This window comes from Ailuropoda melanoleuca, chromosome 3, assembly GCF_002007445.2.
Source record: "Ailuropoda melanoleuca isolate Jingjing chromosome 3, ASM200744v2, whole genome shotgun sequence".
NCBI classification, from domain to species: domain Eukaryota; kingdom Metazoa; phylum Chordata; class Mammalia; order Carnivora; family Ursidae; genus Ailuropoda; species Ailuropoda melanoleuca.
In genome coordinates, this window is record NC_048220.1 from 55,393,792 (window position 1) to 55,410,415 (window position 16,624).

Genomic DNA, 16,624 nt, shown 5'->3' on the forward strand with positions numbered 1-16,624 from the left:
GCACAGCAGGGTATTATTAACCACAAGGCAGAATCTGAGAAACCAGTCCCTTCCCTTCTAGTGGATGGATGATTTTATTCAACAGTGAAACCTGGATTTCTGGCAAGAGGTAGTATTATATCATCTTGCCTTTTTGTAAAATCACTTTTTATGAAAGGCTGTCAGATGAAAGCTTTTTCATGAAGGGTTTTTTGTTTATTGAGGGAACTCAGTATCTCCATGCCTCTGGTCTCGCCCTTCTTTGTTTCTGCTCTACACTACCAATTGATTACTTGAAAAAAAATGTATATCTGATTATGTTGTTCCCTACAGTTCTCACAACACACTGAGGTGTCATTTATTTCTGGACCTTTGTACAGTCTGTTTCCTTTTTCTAAAGTGGAACCTTGTTTCCATTCTAGTGTGCTGCCTGCTTCTCCCAGTTTTCTTTGCTATCTGCTCATCCTCTGGGTATCCTTTAAATGTCGGTGTTTCAGAGACCTGAACCTTAGGAGCTGAGCTTTCTTCCTTCCCTAAAGCTCCCCTCACTGCCTCTTCTCTTCTTACTGTCTCCTACCCCTATGCCTATGAACATACCTGTTCGCATCACTGTACATATCAAAATGTCAGTGACTCCCAAATTTGTATCTCTGATCTTTACCCTTTCCTATTCCCCAGGCTTATACATTCAGCTTAGATTCATAAACACATAGGTATATCACAGACATCTCAAACTTCATGTATTCAACCCTGTTCGTCCTTCTGGTTCCCCCATTCCAGGAATCAGCACTTCCACCAAACAAGTTGCTTAGACCAGAAACCTGGAAGTTTTCCTGGACATTTCCTGTTTGATAACCATGTCCAATCTAATACTAAGTCCTGTTGCCTTTAGCTCTAAAATATATCCAGAGTCTGTGCATATTTTGCCATCTCCGTCACCCTGGTCTACACTATATTGGTTCTCACTTGGACAGCTGTAGTATCCTCCTAGCTCATCTCTTTTTCAAGATAAAGACTGTATCATGCTACTCTCCTGCCTTAATCTCTCCATTGGCTTGTGCTTCACATAAAGTTAAAATTCTTTCTCATGGCTCTTCTGTCTGACTCTCCCCTGCATTCACACATTTATCATCTTCTGGTCACTCTGGCCTTTCTTTGGTTCCTGAGCATCCCAAAGCTTTTTCTCATCTTGTGGTTTTGCATTTGCGTGGCTCTCTACCTAGAATGTTCTTCTTTTTCTCTTCAATCTTCACGTGGCTGACTTCTCTTTTAAGTCTCACCTTTAAAGTATCATTTCTTCAGAGCGATTTTCTCTGACTACCTAATGTAAATATGTTCCTTGTATCATTCTCCATTAGCATATAGGACGTATCACGATTGATATTTGTTTTTTCTGTTTGTTTAATATCTATCTCTCACTAAATTGTGTTTCATTTATAACAAGTATTCAATATTTATTGAATGAATTATTAAAATAGTCATTCAGGACCTAACTCAGCTATCTCCTTTGAGAATTTGTCCTTTCTCTCCTTTCTTCCTTTGTAGAAAGTTAACTTCCCTCAATTTTGTTCAGCCCGTTACCCTTCCTTCACCAACCCACACAGAATGAATTGGGGGCTCACAGTGCTTTGAATGTAATAGATGATGAAGAAATTATGAACAAATGAATCCATTTGAAAATCTTAGGGTTCTAAGTGGGCTTTGAAAATAAAGGTACACCTCTGTGAGAGAAGTTTATTTTTCTAAGAAAACTCCTTGATTTTAAAAGCACCTTATAAGCAGTTTTCCTTTATATGATTCCTTATTTTAGTGGAAGAATTGCTTGGTGAGGAATGAAAACATTAACACTTAACAGTGGAAGAAATGGTTTGGCAGTATCTTGCATTCTTGTCAACTCTCAGTGGAATTAGTAGTAAATAGAAGTTCCTTGGCGTAAGTCATGTGACTTAGTAAAGGAAGCCAGGTTGGGTGATGGGATGGGGCCATCTTCCCACCTTAGGCATAGCTGGTTTTAAGTACCGTGTAAAAAGATCTAACTCACAGCTCTGAACACATCTAAATTGGAATTTTTTTGCTCAGAAATATTTGGATGTACTATGATTTTCCTATGACTCTTTTAAGGCCATACCTATGTAATTTGAATTCCATAATGGGTGAATTAGATAGTGTGTTAATTTGCTGGGAGTAAAAATGTATCACAAACTGGATAGCTTAAAACACATTTGTCTCACGGTTCTTTCTGAGTTCTCAGAGGGAGAAGCTGTTCTGTGCCTCACTCCTAGCTTCTAGTAGTTTGCTGGCAATCTTTGGTATCACTTGGCTGGTAGATGCATCTCTTTTCTATTTTCACATTCACATGGTGTTCTTCCTGTGTGCATATCTGTTCACATGACATTCTTTCAATAAGGATGTAATCGTATTGGATTGGGGGCCTCCCATATTCCAGTATGACCTCGTCTTAACTAGTTACATCTACAATTACCCTGATTCCAACTAAGGCCAAATTCTGAGGCATGGGAGATTAGGTCTCCAACATGTATTTTTTTGTTGATACAATCAACCCATAACAGGTAGGCTCAATAATTTCATCTTTCCTCCTTTTGGCACAGCAGATTGAATATATTCATCTCTTGGATGGAAACAAGTGTTTTGATTATCATTTAAATGTATTACACATTTATTCAACATCTGAAGTGATGTTGTAAAGAATCATTGGAATTTTGTAAGTTGCAAACATTTTGCAATTTTGTGCCTGAAGTACAGTACTCTGAAAAGTCATCCATCGGTCTTACTTTGAAAAACATTCTGGTCTGGATCTGTCCAGGTGAAGTATTTATACAAAATGTTAGGTTGATTTTAGGGATCAGAAAGAGACATTTGTATGTGGAAAAAAAGGAGTAAGGGAAATGTTTAGGTAGAAAGGAGCAGAGGTCCAGATCTAAGGGTTGAGGAGAGAAAAGTAGCCATGGTGGGAAGGGAGAGGGCTGAGGGCTAAGAGGTAAGATGTGTTACTCTGTAGATGGGTCCTGTATGGGAGTGGACAGAAAATGGCAGTGCAGAAAACTGATGTCTGCTGTGCTGCATTTTTGAGTCTGTGATATGTCTCCTAATTCTTCTAACTATCCTCAGAGATATTTATTACTTCATTTTATAGATGTGGACTACCAAGACTCGGGTTAATTATCCAAGATCATCCAGCTAGCACATAGGGCCCATCTAGAAGCATACTTGGGGAGTTATTGGGACTTGACCTCTAGTTCTGCTTCCCTCACTCAGTTGTGTCACTTTGTACAAGTTATGAATTTTATTACACCCTCCATTTCTTTACCTGTAAAGTGGGAACTATAATCCCTAGCTCTGGTTCCTAGCATCAGTGAGGTGGTTCAGGAAAACAGCTGTGGTCTTTATAATTGGTTATAATTTGTAACCAAAAAACTGGAAGCAACCTAGTTATTAATAGGGAGTAGAAAAATAAATTATCTAGTCTTACATTAGAATATGATAACAGCCCTTAAAATGAACACAGTGGTTAGATGACCCAGCTGCAGGTTTCCCGTGATGACAGGGCAGAGGCTGTGTGCCGCCATCAGGTGTCCTGCATCTGTCTGGTCAGGTCTCCTGGATCTGGTACTTGCCTGTGTTGTATCTTTTGCCTGCAGTCAGGATTGTGAGGAGAATTTGCAAGGAACACTGGAGAGTAGGTAGTGTTTTTGTTAGTCCCCTCTCAGAATGATGTAACCATTAGCAATTAAGCTCTGTCATTTTGTGTGGTTGGGCTTGAATCACAACCTTTCTTATTAATGCTTTAAACCTGACTCCGTCCTGGGACCTTAGGAAGCTCAGCCTCATGTTCTGATTGACTAAGTACATGCTAACGTGTTTGTTAACACTGACGGTGGTGCATTGGTTGGAGGAACTGCTTAACAACAACAACAAAACACCACACAGTTTGGCAGCTCTAACGGTGAAATTGATTTCTTCTTTATCTTCTTTGCATAAACAATCCATGGTCTTGCCATATTGAGGGAGGGCTGGAACTCATCACATAGGCATTTAGGAACTCCACAGGTTATTCAGTCTTACACATGTGATTTCTGAGGTCAGCCTGGGCATTGACATCCAGCCAGAGAAAGGGGACAGAGCATGGAGGACGTATTTTTGGTTTACCAGGTCATGTAGTAGTAGCAAATATCATTTCTGTTCACGTGTCATTGACTGGGACTCATTCTGATGATCTTACTTAACTGCAAGGGAGATTAACAAATGTTTGTCAAGGACAAAGAAGACATATTTAATGAATACCTAGCAGTCTATTGCCAGAGATGGGCTATTTTTCCTTTAAGTTTGTATTGTTGTTTCAACTGTGTTGTACTTTTTTTTTCACGCATTTAAATGATTAACTTATTTAAATTTCTCAGTAGGCAGTACCTTCACATAGTTGCAGAGCCTAAAAATGGAAAAAGAGAGGCATCTGGGTGGCTCAGTTGGTTAAGCGTCTGCTTTTGGCTCTAGTCGTGATACTGGTATCCTGGGTTTGTGATCCCAGCATGCTGGGATCAAGCCTCGCTTTGTGGCTCCCTGCTCAATGGGGAGTCTGCTTCTCCCTCTGCCCCTCCTCCTGCTTGTGTTCTCTCTCTCTCAAATAAATACATAAAATCTTAAAAAAAAAAAAGTAAAATTATATATAGTGAAATGTTTGCCTCTCATCCCTGCCCTGCATCTGCTCAGTTCCTGTTGGGATAATTGGTTGTTATTTTCTTGTGTATCTTTTCAGAGACTTTCTGTTTTAAAAAGCAAATAAATAAATATGAATATATAGTCCTCCCTCCCTTTTTACATGGTTGGGGCATAATATACACAATGCTCTTTGATTCTTTCCCTTAATATAGTTACTTTAAATTTTGTATTATTCTGTCTCAGTGGTAAGACGTTCCTACTCTCAAGGAGTTTCTAATCTAATCTGGTCAAGGTATAATCTGGTGAGGAGGAGATGTAGAAAGGGAAGGCTTTTGTACCTAAGATAAAATTCTTACCTGTTACACACTGTATAGCTCAGTAGCACAATTAGAGCAAATGAAGAGTACTTTTTGAATTCAAATTAGATTTTTAGAAAACTGTTAAAGAGAATTAAGCATGCTAAGGTTATTCTTGGTATTTAAGTAACATAAATCATTGAAATTAAGAGCAAAACTAAGCATTGTTGTCGTTAGGAAATAGACCCCTGACTATTGATTACATTTTTGTGTAATTTTCTAAAGCACTAGTACATTCTAGTGATAGTTCATTCTCTTGAATAATTAAATGACTTTTGTTTTGGTAAACTCATATGTTTGGAGTATTAATGGCTTATTTCTAATTCATAACTCTGTCCTAAATGACAAAGTAATAAAATGTTATGTATTTCCAACATTTACCATTTAATTTATATTAACAAAACTAAATGCCATTTTAAACTCTCAGAACGTGTTGCACTGAGCTACATTGAGAGGCCCTCTTTATTCTTTGTGGTTTCCCATGTTCTGAGAACCTGCCAATACAGTGTTCACCTTGGGTGACTGTGATTTTCCTCAGCCCAGTGGGACACAATACTGCTCATAAATGGAAATGAAGAGCAGTAGGTGGGCATAGCTGAGAGCAGAGATTGGTTGGTGTTGACTCCTGTCTGTCTGCCTTTGCTGTGTGTGTGAATGTATGAGCAGAAACCACTGCTGCCAAGAAAAAAGTGACCCCAATCACCTGTTATCCAAACATCTGCCCTGACTTAGTGCATATGGAGGAACCAGTGTCTCTTGGGATGCTTATATCCAGGAACCTGCAGCTGGTCTCTGCTTTGTTCTCTAGTAATCAGGCCTATAGGGAAGTCTAAACTGGTTCACATGTCCAGCAGTAAATGGCAGTTTTCCTTTGTGCTGAGAGGCTATACAGGAGTGAGCAAGGAGGAAGAATTGGAGATCTTTTCCTTCTTGGCTCTTCCGGCTTTATTTTTCTCTCTTTGTGCCTTTACTGATGGGGATTTTCAGAATATATCTCCTCGAAATGCTGTGGGAGGACTTCATTTCCTGTGGCTGTAATGTCATCAAAATACTTCCCTATATGAAATAACTAGATATGCTATATAAAGCATAAAACATGATTTTAGGACATAGCTGAACTTGTTAAATAATAATAATGATAAGGGGAAAAACTGAGGGAACAGATTAAAGAAGGAGCTGGAAATGGGAGTTGATTTTGCTGCTACCGTTGTCCCAAGAGGTCTGCAGACACTGGTAATCAAAAGGATTGGGTTTTAAAAAACCTTGTGGGAAACTGGAGTGAAGGCTTTGTGTCTAAGTTAGGGAGCCTGCGGTAATGTGAGACCCTCAAAGGATCGTAATCTCATTAAAGAGGGGGGACAAGGAGATACATTTGTCTTGGCCTAGTCTTTACAGAGGGAAAATTTGCCAAGAATTCTTAACCACAGGCTCACCGTCACTCAGGTTTGCTATTCCAATTTATGCTGTCTGCATGGTCTGGCAATTTCCAACTTGTGAAAGTTGTTTTAAATGGTCCCATGCCTCAGGGTTCCTAGCAGAAGCAAATGCAAATCCTCCCTGAAGGGATACACTCTCAGTCCAGACCTCCTAGGAATCCCAGAGGGAAAACTCTACCATAAGCTCACAAACCACAACTAGAAAAGACAGGGAAACAAGTAACCATGAATGTGAGGAGAAGTTATAAACAGCAGAATTAGAATCCCAAGACATTCAGATAATAGGGTTATGAAGATAAATACAAAAAGTTAAGTTAAAGTTAAAAGAAATACAAAAAAGAATGAAAAATATGAGCACAAAACAAAAATGCCATCAAAGGAGAGTAGGTTGTTTTTAAAAAAGAACCACATACAACTTTTAGAAGCAGTGGGTGGGTTACACAGGAATAGGTGCAGCACATAACTAGAATGCAGGGTGATAGCTGAAGAAGTTACCTGGAGTACAGCACAGAGAGACAGTATGATAAAAAATATAAGAAATTGAAACACAAAAAGAGAATTAGGTAGTCTAACATAATCCTCTTCAGATTTCTAGAGGAAAATTAGAATAGGGAGAGAGACAGTATTCAAAGAGATTGTCTTTTGGCAATCCTTTATTAGGATGAGAATTTCTCCTATTTCATGAATCATATGAATCCTTAGGTTTAGGAAGCACAGTGGATCCAAAGTGCATTTGAGAACAAATGAGAAATCCACATTTCACTAAATGACACAGAAAATGTATGACACTACAATCAGATGTAAAAATATTACAGAGAGCAGAAAGCAAAGAAAGATCACCTGTAATGCCCTAAACATTACATAACTGATTTGATTTCTAATTTCCCCACCTGTTCTCTGCTTCATTTACTTTCTTTCAGTGATTTCTTTTGGATTTATTGAGTTTTTGTTTTGGTGGTTTTTCATTTAACCACCTCTTTCCCTGCCCAAAGCTTTGTAGTTTGTGTGTCTGTTCCTGTTGTCTCTTGTTTCTATTGATTCTTACTCAACTAGTTGCTTTTTATGCTTGATTATCTTTGTGTACTGATTATATTCTTTGGCAGTTTATTTTAAGAATTAGGTGAGAGCTGTTTGTTTGCTTCTGCCAGGTTTTTGGTGGCATGACCATTCTGGCACCATTTTAATTCAAGTTCAGCGTTTGGTGTGTTTTAGTCCATCCAAATGATGCTAACCTAGGCTTCAAGTTCATCTTTACTATGAGGCTAGCCCATTTTTCAGCAGATGTCTTCAGTACAAAAGTGGCTTTGACTGCTGGATTACTCCTCTGGGTTCTTGTTTTCTTTTAGATTTTGGTGTACTTATTCCTTACCATTTTCTTAGTTCTTTGATACTTTTATGAACATGTTTTTATGTTTCATTTAGCTTTTTAAATTGTCCTCATTAGAATGATGGTCTGAAAGTACTGGTTCTTACCATTACCAAAAGCAAAAATCATATTATGCTGTTTTCAAAGACTGAAGTTTATGTTCTGTAATGGAGGGTAGCTGTCATTAAATTGTTCTGTTTAATATTCCGAAAAGGGTGAATTGTTGTCTATTCCTAAAATGATGTGTCACTAGAACAGGAGTAATAAAAATCCTCAAAAGTTTGTTGGGTGATTTATAATTTGCAACAAGGTACATATTCAGAATAGCTCCTTAGAATGTAATTTCTAAATAAATAAAATAGTGATATTTTTGGATGACTCGTAGTGCATCTCCTTATTCAAGCTATTCCTTCTTCCCCCTCCTTTCTTGCCTTATCTAATCTGTCACAACTCCTTTTAACTTGACCTTCTTAATATCTCTTAAAACTATGTGCCTTTTCATCCCTCTTTCCTTTACCCAAGTTCAGATCATCAAATCCCTCCCTTGGAGTCTTCCTGGCACTGTCCTCTGTCCTTTCAAAGGTTAGCCATTGGCTCCCATTATTCTCAGGAGAAAGTCCAAGCTCCTGTGTGGCCCATGTCCCTCACATGACCATTCACTGCCTGGCTGCTTAGCTCCTGCGGTCGCACTCAGACTTTCAGCCTCCATCTTCCCATACATCTTCCTGTGCTGCTTCCACAGTCGGTACTTTTGTAAGCACTCAGTAATTGTTCATTAAATGAACCAGCAAATGATATGTGTGACGCTAGGGAGATCCAAATAGTCATAGGCCCTCTCATGTTTCTATTAGAAAGCTGTGTAGGTAGTTAGTTGAGCCATATTGCACGGCCAGCATGGTAATGTCTGAATTTAATTTACTCATTGTATATCATGGCTTTAAAGCAAACCTTTCAGTGAAAAGTCAGAACAAACACAAACAACTCTTCAGACCTTTCAGTGAAAAGTCAGAACAAACACAGACAACTCTTTAGAGCAAACCTTTCAGTGAAAAGTCAGAACAAACACAAACAACTCTTTAGAGCAAACTGTTCAGTGAAAAGTCAGAACAAACACACACAACAAAAACCACCTCTCCTCAGTAGTTTGTATTTTAGCCCCCCACCCCACAAGTAACCTTATGTTAGAATTACAGAGGCATCTCCACAATAGCAACCAGGAGGTACAGACTTCATCACATGTCCTTACAATGGCAACAGCTGTAGGTTACGTACTGTGTTCCTGAGTGACAGCCACATACAACAGAGACTGTCGTCATCACCCAATTCTTCTTCAAATGTGAAGGACTCCAGTGACACCCACTTTTAGTCCTTGGGTCTTTGGTGGTAAAGAAGAATCTTTGTCATTGAAAGACCTCAAGTCCATTGTTTTTTGTCATATGGAATGAAATGAGTCAGGTGCCTTCCTTTCCTTTGTTTGGAATGTGTCATGCTGTGAGATCCACTGTAGAATGCTGTAGGGCATCTTGACACAAATTCATCATCATCTAGGTGATAGTGCTTCTTTTCTTCTTCTTCTTTTTTTTTTTTTTTTGACAATGCTCCTTCTTGTTTTGTTGACTGTCGTGATCACTGAATCTCTCATTGATTGCACCAAAATAATTTTTCTCTCTTTTGGTAATCTGACATACTGTTTTATTAGAGTTATTTGGGAAGTCTTTTTACTGCTGCTAAGTAAAGAACAGTTCCAAGATATGCAAACTTTTTTAAAAAGTTGATTAGAAGTCATTTTACCAATTTGCATTCTGATCTGCAGGCAGGAGATAAAGGTAGAACTACAGCTCCCCCAGTGGTGAGAAGTTTGTGGTAAGCAGTGCCACACACCGTTTCGCTCTCTTCCTGCCTGTTTTAAACACCTGTAATGCATTATGGTTCCCAGTGCAGCCTACTAACCATCTTAACACAGTACTTCAGGTCACCGCTACCAGTCAGATTTGGCACTTGAGATCCCAGGACTAGATTTTCTTGTGTGATTCTTCCTTGTTCACCTTGCACAAATATATTTTTTTCATGTCTCTGTTTTACGACTCTACACACATTTATATTTTGGATGCTATTTCCCCCGCTCAGTGCGTTCTTTGTGGTATCTACCAAACAAATTATATAAGCAAATAAAGATCACTGTTAACAGCTAATCTGTATTGAGTAGTTACTATGTACCAGGCACTGTATTGCTTACCATGCATTATTTCATTGCATTCTTGTAACAGCTCTCAGTTAGAGACCATTATTATTCCCATTTTATAGATGGAGAAACTAGGGCAAGACTAAATAACTGGTAAATGGCAGAGGCCGGATTTTAACTCAGGTTACCTGCCCAATTTTTTTTAACTTCTGAGCTATTACCTCCCTAACCAATGAAGGCTGGGTTAAAACCAAAATGATTCATAGTAAATGTGCTTTTGCCTGTGCTGTCATTAGGTTAAAATAAAAAGCCAGTACCTTTGTATTTTTCCAGATTGCAGACCAACTTAGCACAACCTTTTTCATCTCTTTCTAAGAAATTTATAGTTTTCTGTCTATTTTTAAAAAATCTTCTGGAAGATTTCATAAATATGACTTAGGCTTTTATTAACCTCTTTTGCTTTTATCTTTGCATATCTCCAACAACCTTTATAATTTTGAGAGAGCAGCTATCTTTGTAGGCTGTCTTATACGTTCACAGATGGTATTATTTTATCTGTCCTCATACCATCTGTAGCATCAGCCTAGTCTGTTCCAATTGGTGTTATCTTTCATTTATGCAGGAGTGAGTTATTAAAATAAAACTTTATATTTGTATAGCATTTTGGGTAAACGTTAGGGTAAAACATTGATTTATTTTATCACAACAATCCTATGCAAAGAAAATTTAATTTTTTATTTTTTTCACCTCATCTTGATTTACTTTATGTGTAGTCTTTGGAATTGAGCTGAATTGAATTCAAGAACTACTTATTGAACACATATTGTGATTCCAGAACTGTGGGAATGAAGAAATGATCCCTATTCTCACTGAGCTTACAGTCCAGCAGAAAAGACAGAGAAGTAAATACAATTACGATTTCCACTATGGAAAGACAATAGAGGGTTGTGTGGAAAAGGATGGCAGAGGATTAAATCTGGTCTGGTGAGTCCAAAAAGCCCTTTCAGAAGAAGGGTGAGTAGGAGTTTGCCAAACAAAGCGGAGCCGATAGGTGGTAGGAAAGCGGAAGAGAGTCTTGAAGGTAGAGTGAGCAACAAATAAGGAGGCCCTGATGTCAGAGAACTTGGAGTGACCAAAACATGGAACAAGTTCAGTCTAACTGAAACTTAAAGTGAGAGGAAGAGGGTGGCAGAGGCCTGAATTGAGACTTGAGAGGTAAGCAGGGACCAGTTGTCTTGTGGGTCAGTGAGGGAATCTGGATTTGTGTCGAAGATTATTAGCAAGTCATTGATGAGCTGAAAGCAGAGGTAAGATGTGAACAGATTTAGAAGACCGCTCAGGCTACAGTGTGGAGACTGGATGGCAAAAGGGACAGAAGTGGATGGAGGAAAGTTAGGAGGCTCTTTGTAGTCTGTGTGAGAAATGATTTTTACTTAAACTAGTGTAATGGTAGTAGAGCTGGAAAGAAATGGATTGATTTAAGAGGCCACCCCACTGAGAATGGAGGAACCAGTGTGTATGTCTACAAAGCTTGGGTGTGTCCTGTGTCATGCTGAACCAAATGCCTGTTCTACGTAGTACAGTATGAACCAGAGAAAAATGGGACAAAAATGAAAGCAAGTTAGTTTGCATGTTGTAAACAGGCATGACCTCACAGAGTGGTTTGAAGGATAATAAAGAGAAAAGCACTTAATGAATTGGGAAGTACTCAGTTTAACAGTCATCTAGGCAGGATTCTGAGGCTATCCCTTCATGTCGGTGTATGTGATATCAACAGAACTTAGTTAGACAAATGTGTATTCAGTAGCTCATGTTTCCCTTTGTCTCTAAGTGTCAGTTCATTTTTTCATTTGCTCAAAAGAACATTTACTGAGGGCTCACTGTCTACTAGGTATGTTTACTTATCTCAGTCTTTAATACCACATTATGGCCATTACACCTAGTGTGGGCCTTTGGCATTTTTAGGTACTACATGGGCCACATGCCGTTTAGGGCACATTTAGTCAATCAGGTTTCCATTTTAAGTTGACAGCTTCACCATTTCCTCCCAAGTGGCCCACCCATCACTTAGGGTGTGGCCACTGATGAAGTCCTGCAACTCTGGTCTCCTCTGTCTCCTGATGTCTTATCTTTTGTACTTTCTGTTACTGCCCTGAGTCTTTGCTCAGGCTCGGTATGCCTAATCGCACTTTAGTCGAACGGGTGATCAATTCAGCCACCACTACGATGTCTTCTTTCAAAGTAGTTGGCTGACTGAATGAATTGGTTTTTGACTGAGATGATCAGTCATTTCAGTCAGACTAGAAAACTCAGTTGCCCGTTGTAGACCTATTATATTAGCCAAGGTAAAACAAGCAGTTGTGGCAAATAAATCCTAATCTAATGGTTTAAATACAATAAAAGTTTATTTCTTGCTAATGTAAAGTCCAGCTGGAAGCAAATGTGGGAGTGATGGGTTTTCTGCTCCAATAACAGACCCAGGCTGAGAGAGTCTTCAGGTGGCTTGCAGGATTGTTCTGGGCCCAACATTCAGCTGGGGAAAGAGCAGATGTGCAAGATCACACAGGAGGTTTTTATGGGCCAGAGCCAGAAGTGGCAGAATCAATAGGTACATGGCTATACCTAATTGCAGAGGGAAACTGGGAAGTGTCATCTGTGTTTGCCCGAGACGAACGGAAAATCTAATGAGCCAGTGTCTGCTCCACCTAGCTAATGGCTTTCCTTGTATGTTACCTGCTCTTTGATTCAATGATAGGGGTTGGGAAGGGTCAGAGGTATGGAGGAGGAGTCCCTTTATGTTTTTCTAAGTAGCTGTTGTCACAGTGCTGGGCATAAGAGTGGAAATGTCTATATTCTGAATTCCTAGCATATCTTATAATTGTTACTACTCTGTTCTCACAGGGAGATAAATGCTCGACTAGATGCTGTATCTGAAGTGCTCCATTCAGAATCCAGTGTGTTTGGTCAGATAGAAAACCATCTGCGTAAACTGCCTGATATAGAGAGAGGACTCTGTAGCATTTATCACAAAAAAGTAAGTGTGATAGAAATCAAATCTATTAAAACTGTTAATGTTCTTCAGCATGAGGACACCAAGTATTAAAGGAAAGCACCTCAGAGCTTTATCAATGTTATTATTTTGTGAAATCTTATGGATAACATGAGAGAATTGTTAGAACATTTAATTGCACAAATTAAAGTTATTCCAGTTTTTTTCATTGTAAAAAGTAAAGTTTGCCCATTTCTGTTAACTACAGCAAGACCTAGAGGCCCTTCTATTATAATACAGGATATTCTCATGTTTCATCCTCAAAATGTGGACCATCATCAAAATAGGAGATTTCTTAGACTAGCCATTTTTTAAAAAGATTTATTTAATTATTTGAGAGAGAGAGATTGCACGTGCATGCACATGTGTGCATGGGGGGTGAGGGCGGAGGAGCAGTGGAAGAGGGGAGAGAGAATCCCAAGCTGACTCTTCCGAGCACAGATCCGGGAGTGGGGCTCAATCCCACAATCCTGAGGTCATGACCTCAGCCGAAACCAAGAGTCCAACACTTAACTGACTGTGCCACCAAGGCACCCCTAGACTAGCCGTTTTTAAAAAGAGATGCCTTATTTCTTTTGACCCCAGAACGACTTCTTATTTGACTTATCCAAAGGGAAAATCTGCTAATGTATCTGTGGCTGTATCAATATGCAAATGAGTTTGGGTATTGAAGCTAAGTAAAAAACATTATTTTGATTTTTATCACTTAAGCTTTACAGTTTGTCATAACAGTAATAAGAGAGAATTTTCCCATGAGGCTAGCAGGAGATTTTTTTCAACAGAAACTTTGCAAATCAGAAAGGAGTGGCGTGATATACTGAAAGTGCATAATGAGAAAAAATCTGCAGCCAAGAATACTCTATCCAGCAAGGCTATCATGCAGAATAGAAGGAGAGATAGTTTCCCAGACAAACAGAAACTAAAAGGAGTTCATGGCCACTAAACCAGTGCTGCCAGAGCTATTAAAGGTGAGCTAGAGTGGAAAGAAGAGACCAAAAGTGAAGTAAAAGGTAGAAAATCCAAAAGCAGTAAAAATGAATATTTTGGTAAAAAATCAGTCAAGGAACTCACACACAAAAAAGGATGTAAATATAATAACATATACCTAAAACATGGGGAGGAGAGGAGAAAAGAATGGGTTCCAACTTAAACAACCATCAACTTAATATAGACTGTTACGTGCAGAAGAGGTTAGATACAGACCTAATGGTAACCATATATTAAAAATCAGTAGTAAACTTGTAAAGAATAAAGAGAAAGAAATCTAAATGTATCACTAGAGAAAATCAGCAAAACATGAAAGAAAGAAAAGATCAGAGAAAGTCTTCAGAAACAACCACAAAACAAGTAATAGAATGGCAATAAATACATATCTATTAATAATTACTTGGAATGTAAATGCACTAAACACTCCAATCAAAAGACGTAGGGTGACAGAATGAATAAAAAAACAAGACCCATCTCTATGCTGCCTACAACAGACTCATTTTAGACCTCAAGACACCTGCAGATTAAAAGTGAGGGGATAGAGAAACATCTACCATGCAAATGGATGTCCAAAGAAAGCCAGGGTAGCAATACTTATATTGGACAAACTGGACTTTAAAACAAAAACTGTAACAGACAAAGAAGGGCACTAAATAATAATAAAGGGGACAATACAAAAAGAAGATATAACAATTGTAAATATGTATGCAACCAACATAGCACCCAAATACATAAACAGTTAATAACCAACATAGAGGAACTAATTGATAATAATACAATAATAGATCAGTGCACAGATCGTCTAAACAGAAAATCAAGGAAACAGTGGCTTTGAATGGCACATTGGACCAGATGGACTTAACAGATAAATTCAGAACATTCCATCCTAAACCAACAGAATACACATTCTTTTCAAGTGCACACATAACATTCTCCAGAATAGATCATGTATTAGCCCACAAAACAAACCTCAGCAAATTTGAGAGGATCGAAGTCATACCATGCATCTTTTCTGACCACAACGCTATGAAACTGGGAGTCAACTACAAGAAAAAATCTCGAAAGACCACAAATACATGGAGGTTAAACAACATGCTACTAAATGTTGAATGGTGGATCAACCAGGAAATGAAAGGAGAAAGAAAAAACTACATGGAAACAAATGCAAATGAAAACATGATGGTCCAAAACCTTTGGGACACAGCAGAGGCAGTCATAAGAGGGAAGTTTATAGCAATACAGGCGCCTACCTCAAGAAGCAAGACAAATCTCAAATAAACAACCTAACCTTACTCCTAAAGGAGCTGGAAAAAGAACAACAAACAAAATCTAAAATGAGGAGAAGGAAGGAAATAAAGATCAGAGCAGGAATAAATGATATGGAAACTAAAAAAAGCAATAGAACAGATCAATGAAAACAGAAGCTGGTTCTTTGAAAAAAATTAATAGAATTGATAAACCTCTAGCCAGACTTACCAAGAAAAAAAGAAAGGACTCAAATAAAATCACAAATGAGAGAGGAGAAATAACAACCAACACCACAGAAATACCAACAATCATAAGAGAATATTATAAACTATATGCCAACAAACTGGACAACCTGGAAGAAATGGATAAATTCCTAGAAATATATAAACTACCAAAACTGAAACAAGGAGAAAAAGAAAACTTGAACACACCAATAACCACCAAGATATTGAATTGATTCCGTAATCAAAAATCTCCCAACAAACAAAAGTCCAGGATCAGAGGGCTTCACGGGTGAGTTCTCCTAAACATTTAAAGAAGAGTTAATACCTAATCTTCTCAAACTATTCCAAAAAGTAGAAAAGGAAGGGAAACTTCCAAATTTGTTCTGTGAGGCCAGCATTACCCTGATACCAAAATCGGATAAAGACACCACTGAAAAAGAGATCTCTAGGCCAATATCCCTGATGAACATAGATACAAAAAATTCCAACAAAATACTAGCAAACTAAATCCAACCATACATTAAAAAAAATCATTCATCACGATCAAGTGGGATTTATTCCTGGGCTGCAAGGTTGGTTCAGTATTCTTAAATCAACATGATACATCATATCATTAAGAGAAAGGTTAAGAATCATGTGATCATTTCAATAGATGCAGAAAAAGCTTTTGGCAAAGTGCAACATCCATTCATGATAAAAACCTTCAACAAAGTAGGTTTAGAGGGAACATACCTCAACATTATAAAGGGCATATATGAAAAACCTACAGCTAACATCGTTAAAGGGGAAAAAGTAAGAGTAAGGTCGGGAATAAGACAAGGATGTCCACTCTCACGGCTTTTATTCACCGTAGTACTGGAAGTCCTAGCCACAGCAATTTGCTAGATTAGGGAAGTTTTTAGCTACAATATGTTCAAATATCTCTTCTAGACCTCTGTTTTTCTCCACCTCCTGACGGATGCCGATGATTCTGCCATTGGACCGTTTCATTGAGTCAGTGATCTCCCATAACCTACATTTATGAGAGTGGATTTTTTTGAGTCCAGATTCTATTTTAGCTTTGTCTTCTACTAACCCATCCTCCAATTCGCTGATACATTCTTCTGCCTCATTCACCCTG

The 16,624-nt window shown here is 38.4% G+C and overlaps 1 protein-coding gene across 6 annotated transcripts in view; it reads left to right on the forward strand.

Annotated features, from left to right (window-relative positions):
- MSH3 (mutS homolog 3) overlaps positions 1-16,624 on the forward strand; it is a 180,774-nt gene that overhangs the window by 72,850 nt on the left and 91,300 nt on the right. For all 6 annotated transcript variants that reach the window (XR_004624118.1, XM_034656443.1, XM_034656445.1 and 3 more), the window contains exon 13: positions 12,898-13,030. Coding sequence is in view for 5 of the 6 variants with exons in the window: in XM_034656443.1 (XP_034512334.1) it covers positions 12,898-13,030 (133 nt within the window). In the remaining variant the exon portion in view is untranslated. The remainder of the gene's footprint in view (positions 1-12,897; positions 13,031-16,624) is intronic.